At 36.4% G+C, this 18,078-nt stretch overlaps 1 protein-coding gene across 1 annotated transcript in view; it reads right to left on the reverse strand.

Moving 5' to 3' along the window:
- Positions 1-10,397: 10,397 nt before the first annotated feature.
- The window catches only part of ALX1 (ALX homeobox 1), a 47,132-nt gene continuing 39,451 nt past the window's right edge, over positions 10,398-18,078 (reverse strand). Inside the window, exon 5 of the mRNA XM_064655534.1 lies at positions 10,398-14,141. Coding sequence (XP_064511604.1) covers positions 13,821-14,141 — 321 coding nt within the window. The 3' untranslated portion in view covers positions 10,398-13,820. The remainder of the gene's footprint in view (positions 14,142-18,078) is intronic.

The raw sequence follows: 18,078 nt of genomic DNA on the forward strand, positions 1-18,078 counted from the left end.
ACTCAAAATAAGAAAGAACTTTTCTCCAGATTCTGACTCAAACTTATGAAACATCTTTTCTGTCCAACACACCATAAATGGTGTCAAATAATGGGCATTTTTTTGCAAACTGGGACTTGCGAAATTTTTTGAGAAACAATAAAACAACATTTCACAGAAAGACTGACAAGTGAAAAAAATTTCTCCTGGGCAGTGGAAGACTTTTAATCACTTGAAATCTTCAGTCTGATGACTGCACAACATGTCTTAGATAGACCCAATTTGTTCAGAGCTAGAACCAGTTTGGTTTTAGTGGTGTCTCAGCCTTGGCTAACAACCAAACTCCCACCCAGCTGCTCAGTCACTCTCCACCCCAATAGGAGGTGAGGAGAAACGAGGATTAGAAAGCTTGTATGTGGAGATAAAGACAGGGAGATCACTTATCATTTACTGTGATGGGCAAAACTGACTCAACTTGGGGAAGACTAATTTAAATTTAAAACTTTGCCAGTTAAAATAGATGAGAGTAGTGAGAAGTACAGGCAAACATTAAAACAACTTTCCTTCTCACTCTCCCATGCTCAGCTGTGCTCCTTCACTCCCAACTCCTCTACGCACCCCAACACTGGCACAGCATGAGTAGGGCAGTGAGTCAGTAGGTAATAGCTCCTCTCTTCTGTTCCTTCCCTATCACACCTTCACCCTACTCCAGCGTGGACTCTGTCCATGAGCCCTAGATCCTTCAGTAACTTCACTGTGGGTCCTGCACAGATTGCAGGAGATACTTGCTCTGGTGCCTGGAGAACATCCACACCCTTCTCCTTCTCTTCCTCTGATCTTGGTGTTCCGTCCACTGTTCTTCACTCTATTACCTCCTCCTCTCTCTGCCCAGTAATTTTGCCTTTTCTGAGGATTTTCTCAGAGGCACCACCAATTTCACTGCTGGGCTCTGCTGTGCCCTGCAAGGGATTCGGCACAAAGCAGACCCTGCCCTTATCCCACAGAGGCCTCCTCTGCAACTCCTAGCAGCCAGCACCTGCATGTCTACTCACAATGCCATTTTCAGTGAGTAAAATCCAATAGCTTGAGTCGGAGAATCAGCATTATGACACTAAAATTTTGTCTTCGTTTATAACAGGCACCAAATGCTCTCATCAAAGCAAGTTCCAACTACCAATCAGTCACTGCTTCCACACAGAACTTGCAACTCTTTGCACCACTGATACAAAGTCTCTTCAGAATCTGTAAAAGAGAAACCATATTTTTATGAAAGACAAAGTCAGAAACCAAGATTAGTTTCTAGAATTGGATACAACTCCCACTTTAAGGCTTGTAAATGTTTCAGGTTCATGTGGTTTTGTCTGATGAACACTTTACTGTAAATATCACCTACCTTGAAAAAGCCACAGTTTCAATTTCTGCATTTTAACATCTTTCATAAAACTTTCTGCAACTAATTTGACAACCTGTTTAAAATATGCATAGAGAAATTCAAACATAAACATTTTATTAGTGTTAAAATATTTGCTTGTATATTTGGAATATATCAACAAGATATTGTGTTATGCTGCCTTTGAATACTGAAATTAAAAATGCAACCTGGATATTCTTAATCATGGAACATTGTTTTATAAATATGGTAATAAATAATAAATCTTGTGTAATGCACCTATGGAAGACATAGTTTTTTGGAGACATGCAGGGTCATTTCTGCTTTGCAAATCATGGACCTTAAGAGAAACATCCCCTAGAAGAGACAAAAGAGAGGAATTTGGGAGCAGAGTCAAGGATTTATGATAGATCCTTATTGGAACTCTTGAAGATTTAGGCATCCAGTGCCATTTTTTATGCAAGGTTAAAGGTTGCAATTTCAACACTCCATCTAAGATGATGCCTAGCCCAAGAGGTACCCATATCTTCAACTTTAAAGTATTCAAGGTGAGGGGAACTGTTTCTGGGCATGTCCTTAAAGGCCATCTTCTCCCTGGGCTTCAGCGACAGAAAACATAGCTCACAGCTAAACCTTTTAGGATTTATAAATTCTTTCGCAAAAGGTGGACTTGAATTTTCAGAGCATGTGAAAACTTCAGACAGGCTTATCGCTAAACTCCACTTTTTATGACAGCAGGCTCAGCTTCTTCTTCTGCTTGAAAAACTGTAATATCGTTTACCTAAACACTATCATTGCAACAAGCTATCAGATATTTTAGAGAGACATGTCCTTCTATTACCTTCTGCTGAAGCTTAAGAAATCACCATGGGTAAAAGGAGAGCAAATGTGAGTGAGAATTACTTTTATCATGCAGTAAACAGACACTCATCTGGAAAAGACCCCATCCTGTTCCAACCATATTTGCCAGATTCTTCCTTTAAGTATTCATGAGAACAAAGCTGGAGTCTTATCTTGTAATACTTCATGTAGCAGAGTTCCCATTGATGGCCTTGAGCTAAATGGTACTTCTCTCATGTCTCCTAATGATGACTTCAGTATTAAAGAAAGGTTCTTCTGCTTCAGATTAAGTCCTGTGCTGGGACTGGAAAGCCACTTCTCACCTCCTATGATCTAGGCTAAGTAAAGCTCATGGGGCAAATTCTCAGGGAAGAAGGAATAAAAATAGGTCGAGTATAGGGAGAATGGTTTCTAATTCTACATTAAAAAACATTTTTATTATTTATTTAGAAAGGTGGGAGAATAAAATATGGATATAGATTCATATATCTATAGTGTAAGTCAGGAGAAATGTTATGGCAGGGAACTTTACTTAAAATTCAAAAAAAAAGTAAAATGACATATCATGACTGTTTAGCAGAAAATCTATTGTGTTCTGTGACAAATGCAAAATCAATCTGTTCTATATGAGTAACATATTTTTAAAAAAATAGTCGTCATATTCAGTATATAAACTTGTTTTTCATGTGTTGGTCAGTCAAAGAGAAAGCTGCATGTAAAAGATGTCCTCATGAGATACTTCTGCAGTGATTAAGGATTCAAGTGTTGTTTCCTCATGCCCCCTGAACTTTGCAGAAGGGCAGCTGATAAAGAACTAACAAGGTCGACAGATCTCAATTGCTTCTTCTCCAGGATTCACAGGGAAAAATATATAACCCATGATTAGTTTGCTGCTACCATGATTTTCCCACTACCAATATATTTGCAACCAGACTTTTGTGCTAGTAAAAGCTAGATGCTGACAGCACTTCTGTAGTAAACACTGGATAGAAGAAGTCTTTTAGTATGAATCACATACAAGACAGCATCAGCAAGAACACGTTATGCACACACTTAAGTGGAAAAATATGTTGGCCAGTACATGAAAACTACATCAGGGCTGCAAGCAGAAAAAGGTGCTAGGTTGATGAAAAGAGGGATGCAGCTTAGAAAGAAAATAGAATCAGTATAATACTAAAGAAGACTAGTTTATGACAATCAGGTGGTTGAATAGATGGAAGGTATCAAACGGGAAGCAAATATGGAAGTTTTGTTCAGATGAGAACTAAAAGTGAGGAAACTGTTGACCTATAACAATTACTTTACAAAGGGTTTTTTGCTAATCATTCTGCACAAAATTATGGACAGTTTCTGCTTTGACATTTGGGCAAATGAATGACATTAGATTTTTTTGTACAAATCCATAACATCCTACAAAACCAAGGAAGACAATTTAAAGAACTCATTTTTGGGTTAGTCAAATCATTAAATGCTCTAATACTCTATCAGGACTATGTAAAAGGAGCATTTAAGTTGCCATGCAACAACTTCGCTAACACTGATGAAGCAGAGACAATAGTTGACAGCCAGCTTGCATGTTAACAATAGGAAAGCAGAGATGTTTAAAACCCTGAAGAGTTAAAACAGGCTTGATTTTGCTTTGACATGCTACAGAAATGTAACAGGACTATTTTATATAAAAACAAAGAGCTCTAAAATCAAACTGGAAAGTAGCAAACACACTTTATGTATATTGGATGCCAAAAAGGAATGGACGTGGAGAAATTAAAATAAGTAAAATGTCTTCTGTAGTAAGCTATTGCAGTTTATAGAATTCTTGCCTCTGACAACTTCCTAAGGACCCCCATCAGAATACTAATAGGCAGAATAAATGGAAAATAGCCCTTTTTATCCTGGGCTGTGGTTTCCAGCAGAATCAATAAAGCTGAAGGACAATAGAAATGTGATTACTCCATGAATCCACAGGACCAAATTTAACAGCAAAATATAATCTCTGCAAACATCCCAATGAATTTTCAGGCAGATCAAAACTGTGAGGGTTGATTTCAGGATGGATTAATGCTTTTGGAGAAATGTTAAGACATTACAGGATTCCTTTCAGTAAGTGTCACCCATCTTGGATGCTTACTGCCTGGTGCAAAACTGGTGAGAGGGAGAGATTTGGTTTTGTTTCATTTAAGGCAGATGATAAACCATGTTTTCTTCCTCTAAAAAGAGACAAGTTTCTTCCCAGGCTAATAAAAGTTTTCTGTGAACTTTGATCTTCTTAGAGAGTGTAAACAGATGCATGCTTATAAAAAATGTGAGTGAAGATAAATGTTATACAGTAGGACTCAATCACAGGATGTTTGCTACAATCTTTCCCTTTTTCTGTAAATTGTGTATTTTCACTCGAAGTATACTGGGTCCAGGGCCCAAGGTCCTTGCTTACACCTCTGTAAATCAGAGTAAGTGATTATAAAACTAGGGAAATTACATCAGAATTGGGTCCCTCATCTCTGTATTTGACACAGAAACACCTAGCACGCACACACACGCACACAGAGGTGCACAAATAATGAATAGCTATAAGAAGAAAGCAAGTGGCCTTTTGTCTTTTCTGAATCTAATAGCAGAAGACTTTGAGAACTTGACCTAATGAAGAACAAGACATAAATCTGCTAGGCAGCTATGAATATATGTAATATAGTGCCTTTTAAGGACTTGGGAAATTCCTTTCATTGTTCTGACCTCAAGAGGGTCAGTATTGATATCTCCTGGCAATGAAACATAGACTGGCAATAAAACAAGACTGTTTTCTCGGTTTTTGAACACTAAAGAGTTTCTATGATGAATCAGGCAAGACTTGGACAGCATAGATTTCTCCTGAGCTAAAATATGTATCTAGCTTTTGGCTGTTCACATAAGACTCGTAAATGATGTAGATGATGGAGGCTCCATGCTTTTTGAAAGCTTTGGGAAATTTAATGACATGAAGGACTCCACATATAGACTGTTAAATTTCTGAGTATGAGAAGAAAAAGCTTCTTCTCACAGTCATCAACACTATGATTTCTGAAACAGTATCAACAAAAAATGCAATAAAACATTATCACTTATACATTCTTATTACTATAGACTTCGGGGAAGTAGTAATTGCATCTCTTTTGTTTGGGTAGATGCCATAGGAAAAGTGAATCTAAAAAAGCTGAATATTTTGGTCAATTCCCTTCTGCAAATGTTTCATGATTCTCTTTTTGGAGGCATAAAGGAGATTATAATACTATCAGTTCTGCTGGTACGACTAAAATTGATACAGATGGGGAGGTTCTGGTCTCCACATTATAAGAAAGATATTAATCCATTAGAGACTGTCAAAAGGAGGGCAACAAAGATGGTGAAGGGCCTTGAGGGGAAGCCGTATGAGGAGTGGCTGAGGTCACTTGGTCTGTTCAGCCTGGAGGAGACTGAGGAGAGACCTCATTGCAGTTACAGCTTCCTCATGAGGGGAAGAGGAGAGGTAAGCACTGAGTCCTACTCTGAGGTGACCAGTGACAGGACCAAGGGAATGGCCTGAAGTTGTGTCAGGGGAGATTTAGATTGTATATTAGTAAAAGGTTCTTCACCCAGAGGGTGGTTGGGTACTGGAACAGGCTCCCCAGGGAAGTGGTCACAGCACCAAGCCTTACAGAATTCAAGAAGTGTCTCAGGCCCATGGTGTGACTGTTGCAAAAGGTCCTGTGCAGGGCTGATTTGAACTCAATGATTCTTTTGGGTCCCTTCCAACTCAATAGATCTGTGATTCTGTGATTCTGTATGTCCACAGTAAAAACTTAGCTTACTCATCTAGTGAGTCTTTTCTCCACTTTACCATGCAACCATTCCCTTGGGCTGGCACATGATCTTCTCTTCCCACACATCAAGGTTATCTTTGTGCCACTGAATATCTTCATTTTTCTGCCTTTCTTATGATCATTGCACAGAAAAAAAAGATGCAAACCATTGTGCTTTTGTTACCACTAAAACCCTGCTCTCACTTAAAAAGTATATGCACAGACTTGGGAGAAGGAGAGTTAAAATTCCTGCCTGCAGTTTAGGTATCCTGTTAAAGGAAGAAAAGTTATTGGTAGAAGTAGGAGTATCAGCTGATCTAGACAACTTTGTAATAATCTATTGACTGTTTATGTTCTTTTTCCAACACTGGAAATAAAATAGACACATGCTGAATTGCTTTTGTTACTCTGCTAGTGTTCTGGTAGTTAGATGCCATTCGATTTCATATTGATCACTATCATCCATATGGGTAGTGATTACACAAAAAACTATAATAATGGCAAATTGAAGTATAAATACAGATGATACATATTTGATAGATATGCTAAACTTGAAATGGAGATTTAATTTGGGTAGTGATCAGCAACTTTTGCAAGAACGAGAAAGCAAGATGGGTGTACAGATTTTCAGATAGCCGCTAGGGAGGGAAGTAACCTCTGCTATCCCAGTGTTTGTAGGTACATCTGTGATATCTCTCAGCACTCTATATTTCAGGAAGTCAGCCTGTTTGTGAAGTTATTGTAAGGTAGCAGCGGGCATAAGTAAAACACTGCTAATATAGTACTCAGCCAAAAGTAGCCTCCCCTGTAGGAGTTTGTTTATAAATTGCTTTGGTCCACTTGACAAGGTCAAATCCATTCTCTTAATGATGAATCTCATCTGTTCTGGTGCAGAAAGAAATGTTTTCTTTCACTTCTACGTGTGGTAAGAGCTCATTCATCTCTGTATGTTCTAAAGGGAAATCTAGCTACATCAGAGAGAGAAGGAGTATTCAGAGGGCAACTGATGGCCAGGAAGATATATTGAATTCACTTTCCTGGGACAGACATTCAAATGGTAACAAGTGATAGAAAACAGCTCTATATTTCAGCATGATGTGTGTTCTCTCTCTTATGATTAAACCCCCTGTGAGCCATCTGCATTTAATGGGTTAGAACTACTTTGTAGCTGCAGTTTTTTCCTTCCACAGCTCTTATTTATTTGAGAGGAGACCAAACTGCACTCTTAAAAGTGCAGCATGTAGGAAACACTGCCAAAAGAATGAGAACAAAAAGGCAAATTTATGGGCCAATGTTGTTTTAAGCATTTAGCAGTATAAATAGAAAGTGTAGATAAATGTGGACATGTAAGTGACTCTGTTTATCTTAGTTACATTATTTGCCTAAATTCCATAAGAGAATTAGTCCAATTAGTTTATACAAGGGTTAATGCTCTGCTCTTGACTAGAAATTTAGCATATGCATAGAACTGTTTTCACACCAAAACTAACACTCCTCCTTAGAATAGGTCTTCCTAAAAATAAAAATGTTTTAAAAAATCAGGCACAAATATGGAAACTGTTCTAGTAAAATAGACGTAAATTGTTGATTTAATAAATTTCAGTGTTTTAAAAATAGGTGAATGGACTACCTCAGAACAAAACATTCATATAAACTAAGTAATGTTGTTCCAGGACAATTTGATTTAGGATAGTAAATCTATTATGTGTTTATTAGTGATCATATTCTGCTCCCAAGTGAGATCACTGGCAAGATTCCCGTTAACTTCAATTAGGATTTGATCATAAGGAGATTTTTGAGTAGAGTTAAGAAAACTTCATTCCTTCTTGCCAACTCTGAGTATTCTGGCTCTAAATATTCAATAAACTCTGAGCCAATGAGTGTATTTTCCTCTTTTCTCATTGTATATACTACTTAAGCATTTGCTAAATAATATTCAGTAACTCTGATCTCTATTCCAGACCTTTTTCTAAAAGGGCTCCAAAATCATTTAGTCTTTTATTTACCCTATGTGTTCAAACGACAACTGATAGATTTTTCCATATATAAATATGCATTTCATTATACATTAAAATGTTTATAACAAGTAATGAGAAAAATCATTCTTAGTACATTAGAAGCTCAGTTGTTCCCCTAATATTGCTTTGAAAGAAAAATGCAATTAGCATGTTCTGTACTGTAATTTTCTGTTAAAGTTCTCAACTGTTTTCCATTTTTTATGATTAAAAAATTTATTTGAATAGATACACCTGAGTAAATAGAGCCTTACAAAGATTCAGATACTTCTGGTTTTGAGGATGCTGTTTAACATATCTTTCATGTTAACTGTACCCTTTTCTTCTCAGATGGGCAAAAATATTATGAAAGTGTTAACTAGGATTTTATCCCACCTACAATCAATCTTTTTAATTATAATCAGATTGGATTTAACCAAAACCAAGCAAACTAAAGTTTTAGTTTTCAACAAAAAAAAAAAAAAAAAAAAGCCTTTAAGCAACTTATTCATCCCTCTCCATATCAATAAATTGCTCATTCACAGGGCAATCACGGTATCAAAAATTTTGCAACTAATGGATTTTAGTAGAAGACTTTGTCCCACTGTAATGACAGTGAGACTAAAATAAGCTCTGGTTGGTAAACATATAGGAATATTCGCACAGGAGTTTGAAGCATGGAGGATCAAGCCTATTTAAATTATTTTTAATATTAAATAATTAGGCAGGGGGAATTTAGGCAACAAAGGGAAGGGAGGGTTGCATTAGTTTTAGGATTCTCTCTTACTCCAGCACTGCATCTTAACTATCCTCCTAGAAAATTATTCTGCTGTCCCCAGTCATCATACTCTCATATTTACGGCACACTCCTTCATCATTCTGATGACAGCCAAATCTAAAAAGATCACTGTAGAGGAATAAGAAAACTGTATTCTGGAAATGAGTAGGCCACTTGTTATTTGGGTATGAAAGTGCTGGAGGAATATGCTGATTTTGGCTGGGGTAGAGTTAATTGTCTTCACAGTTGGCTAGTACAGGGGGCTGGGTTTTGGATTTGTGCTGAACATAGAGTTGATAATAGAAATGTTTTTCTTATTACTGAGCAGTACTAACACAAAGCCAAGCCTTTTCTGCTTTCCGTACTGCCACGGTGGCGAGGAAGTTTGGGGTGCATTGGACGTGTGCAAGAGACACAGCTGGGACAGGTGACCCAAACTGATCATAGGGATGTTCCAGACCATATGACATCATGCTCAGTATATAGACCAGGGGAAAGAAGGAAGAAGAGAGGATGTCTGGAGTGCTGGCCTTTGCCTTGCCAAGTAACTGCTACGCGTGATGGGGCCCTGCTCTCCTGGAGGTGACTGAACACCTGCCTGCCATGGGAAGCAGTGAATTAATTCTTGTTTTGCTCTGCTTGTGTGTGTGGCTTCTGCTTTCCCTATTAAACTGTCTTTATCTCAACCCATGAGTTTTCTGCCTTTTACCCTTCCAATTCTCACTCCAAACCTAATGGTGGGGGAGTAACTGAGCGACTACGTGGGACTTGGTGGTTGCCTGGGGTTAAACCACAACAGGGAAAAAAATCAGTGCCTTGTGACAGAAAGAACTTCCCCTGGAAACATTTTGAAACTAAGAGGTATAATGTTTTTAATGGGTTCTAACTCTGATCAGCCTGATTTAACTCTGATTTCTAAATAGCTTTGATGCTTAAAAATTTATTAAAAAAAAAAAATTAATTTTTGTCATTTTGAAAAAAACTGTAATATTTTATTCTTTGCAAACAAAATAATTTGCTTCTATCATGCTAAACTATCTCACTATTAAACTCACAATATTGGTTATGTTTGTTAAATTGTATACTTCAGGACCTTATCCTAAAATTCACAGCCAAAATAAAGTGCCTTTAACATATTGAACTGGATTTTTTCAACACTTCACAGTGTAAAATGTTATGACAGTGAAGAAGTGAAATGAGAAATATAGTCCATTTCAGCTTATTTGCAGCAACAAAAGATGCTTTCATTGATATGTTCCTGTGGTATGTAACACTGCTGATTAAACTGTAGGTAGAAATCGGTTTTGTCAAACTTTTCTGACCATCTTTATCATAAGGAAACTTTATCATAAGGGTCTTTAGCTCTTAAATGCAGTGTTGTCCATCACTTATGTGAGTCTGTAAAAAATCATAATATAAATAAACTTACATTTCATAGATAAATTTATATTTGTTCAAAAATTTGTTCAAATACAGGCTTAAGATTTTCAAATTGTTGATGAATCAATCATAGGAGTAAAAGTGTCACAGTGCTAGGTCATGGCAATTCTTCACAGCAATAATTACAACAATATTTCACTTTCTCTTTTAACAGGATAGGGACTCTGTCGAAAAGTTCTATAAATTTGCTTCTCAACATAGCATGATGATCACATATCTCAAATGTTAGTTAAAGTACTTGGCAGGATGGCTATGTAAATCACCTCCATTTGTTTTTAGTGCATTTTCCACATGTTCAAGAAGCAGTAAAAATATTTGTTGGTCATGCTAAGAAATCCTTAAGCAGATAAAATCAAAGCACAAGAACATAAGTCCTATCAAATTTGGGAGGGTAATCCAGTGGAAAATAAAGTCATTTACCTTGAATAGAAACTTGCTCAAATTATTCGCATAAACTGAAATGTCTCTTTTCTAGAATTTTCTTATGAAAAAAGAACATTACAAATAGCCCCGTTGGATGTTTGTACACTATTTGTGGAATAAGGAGCTACTCATCTTGGTTAAAAAATTTGAGTCTGGACTTAAGCCAATGTGGCCCAGATTCTACCATCCTTACCAAAGCTGAATAGTACCTTAAGTTGGGCCTGATTATGAACTGATTACTCAAGTTATGCCGAGCAGCTTTTTTTTTCGCATGAATGGGGGCATTGTGAATAAACATTTACAAGTGATTCACAATTTGGCCTATGTGAGTAGCCTAACTCCCATCAATGCATCTACTCATGGAGTAAAGCACTACTAAATAAAAGTGGCAGAATGTGACCCTGTTGTAGTACTTGACATCTAACATGAAGATACTTTTTCATTAGGTAAACGAAACGCTGCAACCAACAGGCTATCATTCATTCTTTGAGACAAGGCTGATGCAAGAGCATAACAAGCTTAATGCAGGCCTGCAACTTATCACACCTCAGGTTTAATGAGGGGTTGAATACCCATTTATTTAATGCATAAAATTATGCTAGCAACATGTAACAAATAATTTCCATTGCTGGATTTGAGGATGAAGAATTATTAGAATTGCTTCGCTTTCACTTAATTAAAATCAGCAGGAAAATAACATGGTCTTTTATTTTCCCCTTTGATTTTGGAGGATTCAAGCATCTAAAAATGTTGTAATATTTTGAAAATGGATATTTATTCTCCCCAAGTAATCTGTCAATGCAATAAATGCCTAGGAATTGCTAGATTTTACTCCTGACACAAACTTCATAAAAATTATTTTGGGGAAGCTGTCAGAAGACAACAAAAGCAAATTCTGCTAAGAAAATAAATAAGTAAATTGAAAAAGGCAACAATAAAAATGGTTTGGAGTTTTCCAGCTAAACTTTTGCTTCTCTATCCACTTACGGTGCTCTTAAAAATTATCTGGAAATCACTTTGGCATGTTTTAATACTATACCTTAAAAAATGATTACGTGGAAACTGGATAAAATAAAACATAAAAAAACCCCAAACATATTTTTCAACCAGAAAGAGTTAGACCTGCTAAAACATCCCCTGTGTTTTCACCACTTTCATCCTTCTGCATGTGACACAATTATCTATCTAAAACTAGTGTCTCTACCTTTACCAATAAAATTCTTTTTTCTGCTTTAAGTTATAAGGCTCATTTTACTGCTGTCTAAACAGACCATAAAAAAGGGAAAAGATAAATTCTAGCCAGAAAACTCTTTTTCAGTTCCTCTGGCCAAAATCGAAGCTAATTTTTAAAAGGAGAAACAAATCAAGAAACCCCAAATTGGAGTATATGTATATGTTAAACTTTGAGTTTATTATTAGTGGCAAATAGGACAACCTTCCTTTCAGCTGTGTAAGAATCTGCTGTAAAAAAAAATAATTCAACTCGTGGTTTCAAAGTTAAGTTTGTTTATTCCTCTGATAGGCTGCCAAATGGATCCATCTCCAATTTTTGTTTCAAGTTTAGCCCCCCTAAGTGGCATCAGAGAATATTTGGGGGTTCCTTTTTGTTTGTGAGTACTGGTAGTTCTGCAGTTTCTGTGAGGAAATGTGCTTCCTGGATCTTCCCTTCTTCCTCCATCCACCCTCTGTTCCTAACTAATGGTCAGAGAGAAAAGCAAGAAGGAACAGAGGGTGCCTAGAGAGTTGTATCCTGTTCTAATCACAGCCATGCAAGTCCTTCTTTATTTCAATTAATTTGCTTGCCTTTATGAACCTGAGAGGCTGACTGTTGCTTTCAAAGAGGCTGACATTTCACTCATCTGAAAGAGCTTGGAATGTGACAAGGGGAAAGGGAGGAGAAGTAAATCAAAGCAGATAGCAATTCTCCAGATGTAAAGTATTTTTCTTCTCCTCTATTTTTTTTCCACCAGAAATGTCAGAAAGTCTGCTGACATTTTAATTCCTTTGTGATAGCCTGGGACCTGAGAGCCAAATCCTTCTTCCACTGCGGTAGAAAAATTTTTTCCTGTATACTTTAAAGGGAGCAAATCAGTTTTATACTCTGGAAAACATATAAACAAAGTATCCACAAATGGTTACTAAAACTAAATGAAATGTTCTTTTATAATGTCTTAAGAGCCGTTACAAACTGAGACTGGCAAGCCTTGTTAGAGTTCTTTCATTTCAGTTCGACTATCATTAGCAAAACCCAGTAAGACAGACTGCACCGGAAGTAAGACTTCACTGTTGTGGGTTTTTTCCCCAGATCTGGATTCTGTTGAAAGTGTAGCAATACTATTGCATGCTCTCTTTTAGTAACCAAAGTTTCATGATCCTATCTGTAACCCTAAAAATTTAATTTAAACACTAGTTGACGTAGATAATCTATGTATGTCTTTCAAAACTCTACTAACCTCTGTGATCCTGCTTTTATTGGTATATTTGACACAAAAAAAAAAAATCTCATTATCTTTAATAAGAATACACTCAGGTCCATAAGATAAAGGATTACTTTCTATTCTTATTACATTAGTTGTTCATTGACATAAGTTTAACAAGCTCAACATGCATTTAGCAAAACAGCAGAGCTGACTTAGAGCAGCAGCGCAGTGCTAAGAAAACTCAGTCTACAAATTCCACCTACAACATGAACGGTCATATATTTTCTTCTTTGCATGATGTGCTTAGAGATTTACATCATGGTTTGAGTATAATAAATTTATTATCCTTTACAGAGTTGTTCCCTTATGAAGTATTCATTTGTAAAGCATGAATTTTGTATACAGGACTGCTAAAAACCATGGACCAGACATATTTGCTTAGTAGTTTTATTCTTTTTTGCAGGTTCTATAATCATATTTCATCAACTGGTACAACAAAACATACCTACATGTAAAAACCAAAACAAAGAGGGTTTGTTGAGCTTGATGTATGGTAAATCTATTTGGTTTATTCTTGTTTTATTGTTAAATATTATATTGCATTGGTTTAAGCAGACATCGTGTATATTGTGATTTCTAGCATTCCACACACAGCAGCTTATTTTTTTTCCCTTTAAATATGGGAAATAAAAATGGTTCTAGTTTGCTATTAAAAAAAAGAAATTGAGAAAGGGTACTGCTATATTACATGGCCCAGGAAATATTGGCTGCATGCTCTTTGGCTTTCATCCGTAGAACTGCAATGCTGGAGGACCTCCTTTCAAACTCTGGTTTGGTTTCAAACGCGTGTCCATTGGTTGCCCCAGAAAGTAATGAGTCAGTGAAAAAATTATTGAGGGGCACGTGGCTGAACTGATTCTGGTGGTTTGAAAAGCCTGTGTAGCCAGAATCTGTCCGGGGTGAATGGGAATAAGGTGTCATACAGGAGGACGTATCTCGTGGCAGCATGCAGGAAGTAACCACAGAACCGCTAGCCGCATTCCCTGCCCACAGATTGTTCTGAATCTGGAACATATAAAATTAATACAATTAAATTTAAGTAGTTCATCTTTTGTTTTCTGTAATGTTTGATTTCCTTTACTTCACATATTCATTATTAGTTGTCCTCTAAAACAAGAAACAAGTACTTAACCAACTCTCTACAATCATGTTAGAAAATAGCATGAAGTGATCACGAGTCAAAATACTAAATTCTTCATTTAAGAGCAAGGGCTGATGAGTCATACTCCTTGCTCTGTCATCCATTTGCTCCGTGGCTCCATATGTGATGTTTACTGTTGAACCTCAGGATGCCATCAGCCCATCCAGTCAATAAACTTAGTGGAAGCACACAATAGACTTCAGAGAAAAGGTGTCAAAAGAGTGTAAAAGATCATAGTTGTTTTCACCATAAAAACTTCTCCTCATTAGAATTCTTACTGTAATGGTAGGAAAGAATAGAAAAGGGTGAACCAAACAAACCATTTTGGATTTCTCAAGCGACAAAGCCCAACAAATATTTGCAAAATTTAATATTGAGAAGCCTTGCATAATTACTTTAAAACAAATTAAACCATAAAACACAGGAATGATTGATAATACATTCAAGAGTTTTGCTTCTTTTCTACATTCAAGAGTTATTCAAAAGTTTTGAGATAAGATTTCTTTTCATTAGGTTTTTAGGTGAAATGATACTTTGAGGGCATTTCTGTTTCAGCTCTCAGCCTTAACAGGCTTCACTGTGCGTCCCTGGAAAATGTTGCATGACAGACTAGGACACAAACTTTGTGGTTACCAGCAATGCTTGGATTAACCATGTAGTCAAGCTTTGATGTATAATCCTTTCTATACTTGGCAGTCACTTAAAGCTTCATTCTGAGTTTCAGGCCTTCAATCATCTATGTATAGATGCTATTTATGGAGAGGTGTTTTTCACTTATTTGTTACTAGACAAAGAGATAGGAAGATTTTAAAGACCTAGTATAAGTCAGTTCTTGTCATTATCTCAGACTGTGCAATTTTTTATTCCTGCCTAATTCACTTTGATTTAATAAAACTTCATACTCAGCAGCTGGCCTTCTGTTCTTTAACACTCTCTACTCTCTATCTCTTTATGAGTATTACATGGATATGATATAATTTCTCACAAAGTCAAACTCCCTCAGTCATTTCTCACTTGCGCACACCATTATACAATATACAGCTTTGTATGTCTTCTCCACTTTAACGTATATCTCTTTCCTGAACGCTGTTTTTTTTTTAATGTACAAATAACATCATGCAAGACATTTTTAGCCCTCATTCACAGCACAGAACTTGTCAGCCAGTAACTATATCCTTTTATTTGTTTTACTTTGCTAAATTTGTCTTCGTCCTAAAAATCTGTTGTCTGTTCAGTATATCATTGCTCCGATGCACTGTGATTGAGCCCACATGTCGTTGTTCTCTGCTATGTGTTGAAGTAATTGCAGTTAATCTTCAGCTAGCACTGTAAAGTGAATTCCCACTTCAAACTTAATTTTACATTCATGTTCCAAATTCATAGACAAAGGAATTTTGACTTTAAGATATGAAGGTTATCTCTCTAGCTGACTGATTTTTTTCTGCCAAAGTAGAGGTCAGGGGAAGTAATGAATTATGACAGACACACACATACACACACAGAGAGAATGAAAACATGTTTCTAATGCTGATGAGTTGGATTTTTTTCCCCTTGTCCTATCACTTTGCAACAGCACATACTCACCAAACCACCAACAAACTAAAGTAATAAATTATGGTTCGCTGAACTCATCTAGCTGAGATCTATTGCAGATAGCAAGGATGAAACAGTCTTATTTTAAAAGTTAGTTTTAAATAGTTATATTAGCAAGGTCACCAGGAGCTGACAAACTAATTTGGGCTCCTTAGAAATTCCAACACCAAAAAAAGAACCAGTAAATGCACCATTTTTGTTTCTTGCAGAAACCTCAGGAAAAGTCATGGTAGCAACATATCTCACCAAACTCCTGGTCTGCTCAACTCCTTGTTTACACAGACATTCATTTCTGCAGTCATACACACAATTCCACACACACTTGTGAATGGAGCTTGCTTTTTCACTCACACACATACACATAGCTAGTTAGGTACATCTCAGGCATCTGCTCCTGTATATTTTAGGTGGTCTGCTGAGAAGTAAAGGAGTGAGAAAAGTATCTGGGGAAGGATACAGAGGATTTTTCCTCTTTCTGGTCAGCCTCCTAAAATCTACATGAGGAAAGAGAATCTAATGAGAGTTTCAGAACTTTCCAGTTCCCTCTACCCTTAATCAGTTTTCAGAAGACTCTGAAACATCAGCCCATGGGAAACCCTCTGTATCTTGGCATGATCATAAGCTACCTTATTACTCCTTAATTAAATTACCTGAGACAGTTTTGACTTATAATCAGACAAATTTACCCGGGGAGGGACCAGTTAATCTATGCAGTGTCTAATACAGGAGCTATTTTTGAAGGAGTTTATAATCTCCAAAGTTAACTCATATGTGACAAAGTCTCATTTATCTGAAATTTCTTTCTAAGAAATGTTGTGCTGAATGCTGCAGTCATCCAGACTGCACAGATATAATTATGGGAAAATTTTTCCCAAAAAATCTGTTTAAATAGGAACATGCACAAATTTCCCTTTAATACAGTCATGATGGGAAGACTTCAAAAGGCTTAGAGACTCAGTTTGAAAGTGCTCAATAACCTATGTGGTCTGGAGGAATCACAAAAACACTCTTTCCTTCCATATTTAGCAGTTTGGTTTACAGTAAACTAAATTTAGTACCATTAATTTTCTTGATATTTTTTCCTAGACAAATCTCTTTCAATCTAGCTTCAGTGAGATTGCACAGGTGTAAATGAGAACAGAATTCAGCTGCAAATCCTAAAATATGCCAATGTCTTGTTAAGGAAATATGTGAACAAACTATTAATTCCTAAAACTTTCAAAGGGTTCTCCTAGGTTTCTTCCTTAGAGGTAGGAATCCAAGTTAGTAAACTTAACTTCAGAAATACCATAGGATGCTAGAAAAGTTTTACATGAGGCAATTATATTTTCCAAAAGAATGTTTCAGTCAAATAAATTTTCTATTCATTTTAGTTGGTAGAATGACTTCACTTTTTATATTAGATTTTCATTTCTTAACAAGGAATTACAACATAAATATCTTGTAGAGAAATTTAGGTGCAGAAGGTATCCCTGTATTAAAAATAAATACAGTAGTGTTTCACAATAAGTTAAAATTATGAAATCTTCTTCTGGTATGTTAGAAGGAAAAGGAACATTATGTACATAAATTTAAAGAAAATATTTTTCCTCTTAAAATCTTGTGTGATCCATGAACTATATAAAAGGCAATTCAGAGACTGTGAATGAGGCTATACATACAGCACATCTCTGGTTTCTTTTAACATCACAAACAACTTGAGCTTTGCTCTTGTGGTTACCATGAAATTACCAGAGCCCTTCGATATATTTACCTACTGTATGTTTTATACACACATACACGTGCACACACACCCTTCCTGATAGAAAAAGAAATAGGATTTCATAGCTCTGACAAGAACATAAGGGAGAGTTATGGTTGTTAACACAGCTATGATATCATTTCCTAAGCACATGACCTTCTGCTCGACACTTCAGAGGAAAATAAGCTGAGGTAATTGGTCATCCCACTTAGTGTCATTGCTTTTTTCTGTTAAACTTTCAAGCTCCTCGAGCTTCAGCCTTTTTACACAGCACCTGGAGAAATCACATAAACTCAAGTCTCAAAATTTTCTGAGTTTTACTTTCAGGTTCTCCCATCAACAAATCTCTTCACTCATTATTTGAGTCACCTGCCTATCCAGACTGGACTCTGTTTCCAGCATACACATATGAGCACACTACTTCTAGTTGAGTAGAGATATATTTTAGTCTTCACATGGGAAACAAA

This window comes from Pseudopipra pipra, chromosome 5 (assembly GCF_036250125.1).
Source record: "Pseudopipra pipra isolate bDixPip1 chromosome 5, bDixPip1.hap1, whole genome shotgun sequence".
Classification (NCBI taxonomy): Eukaryota; Metazoa; Chordata; class Aves; order Passeriformes; family Pipridae; genus Pseudopipra; species Pseudopipra pipra.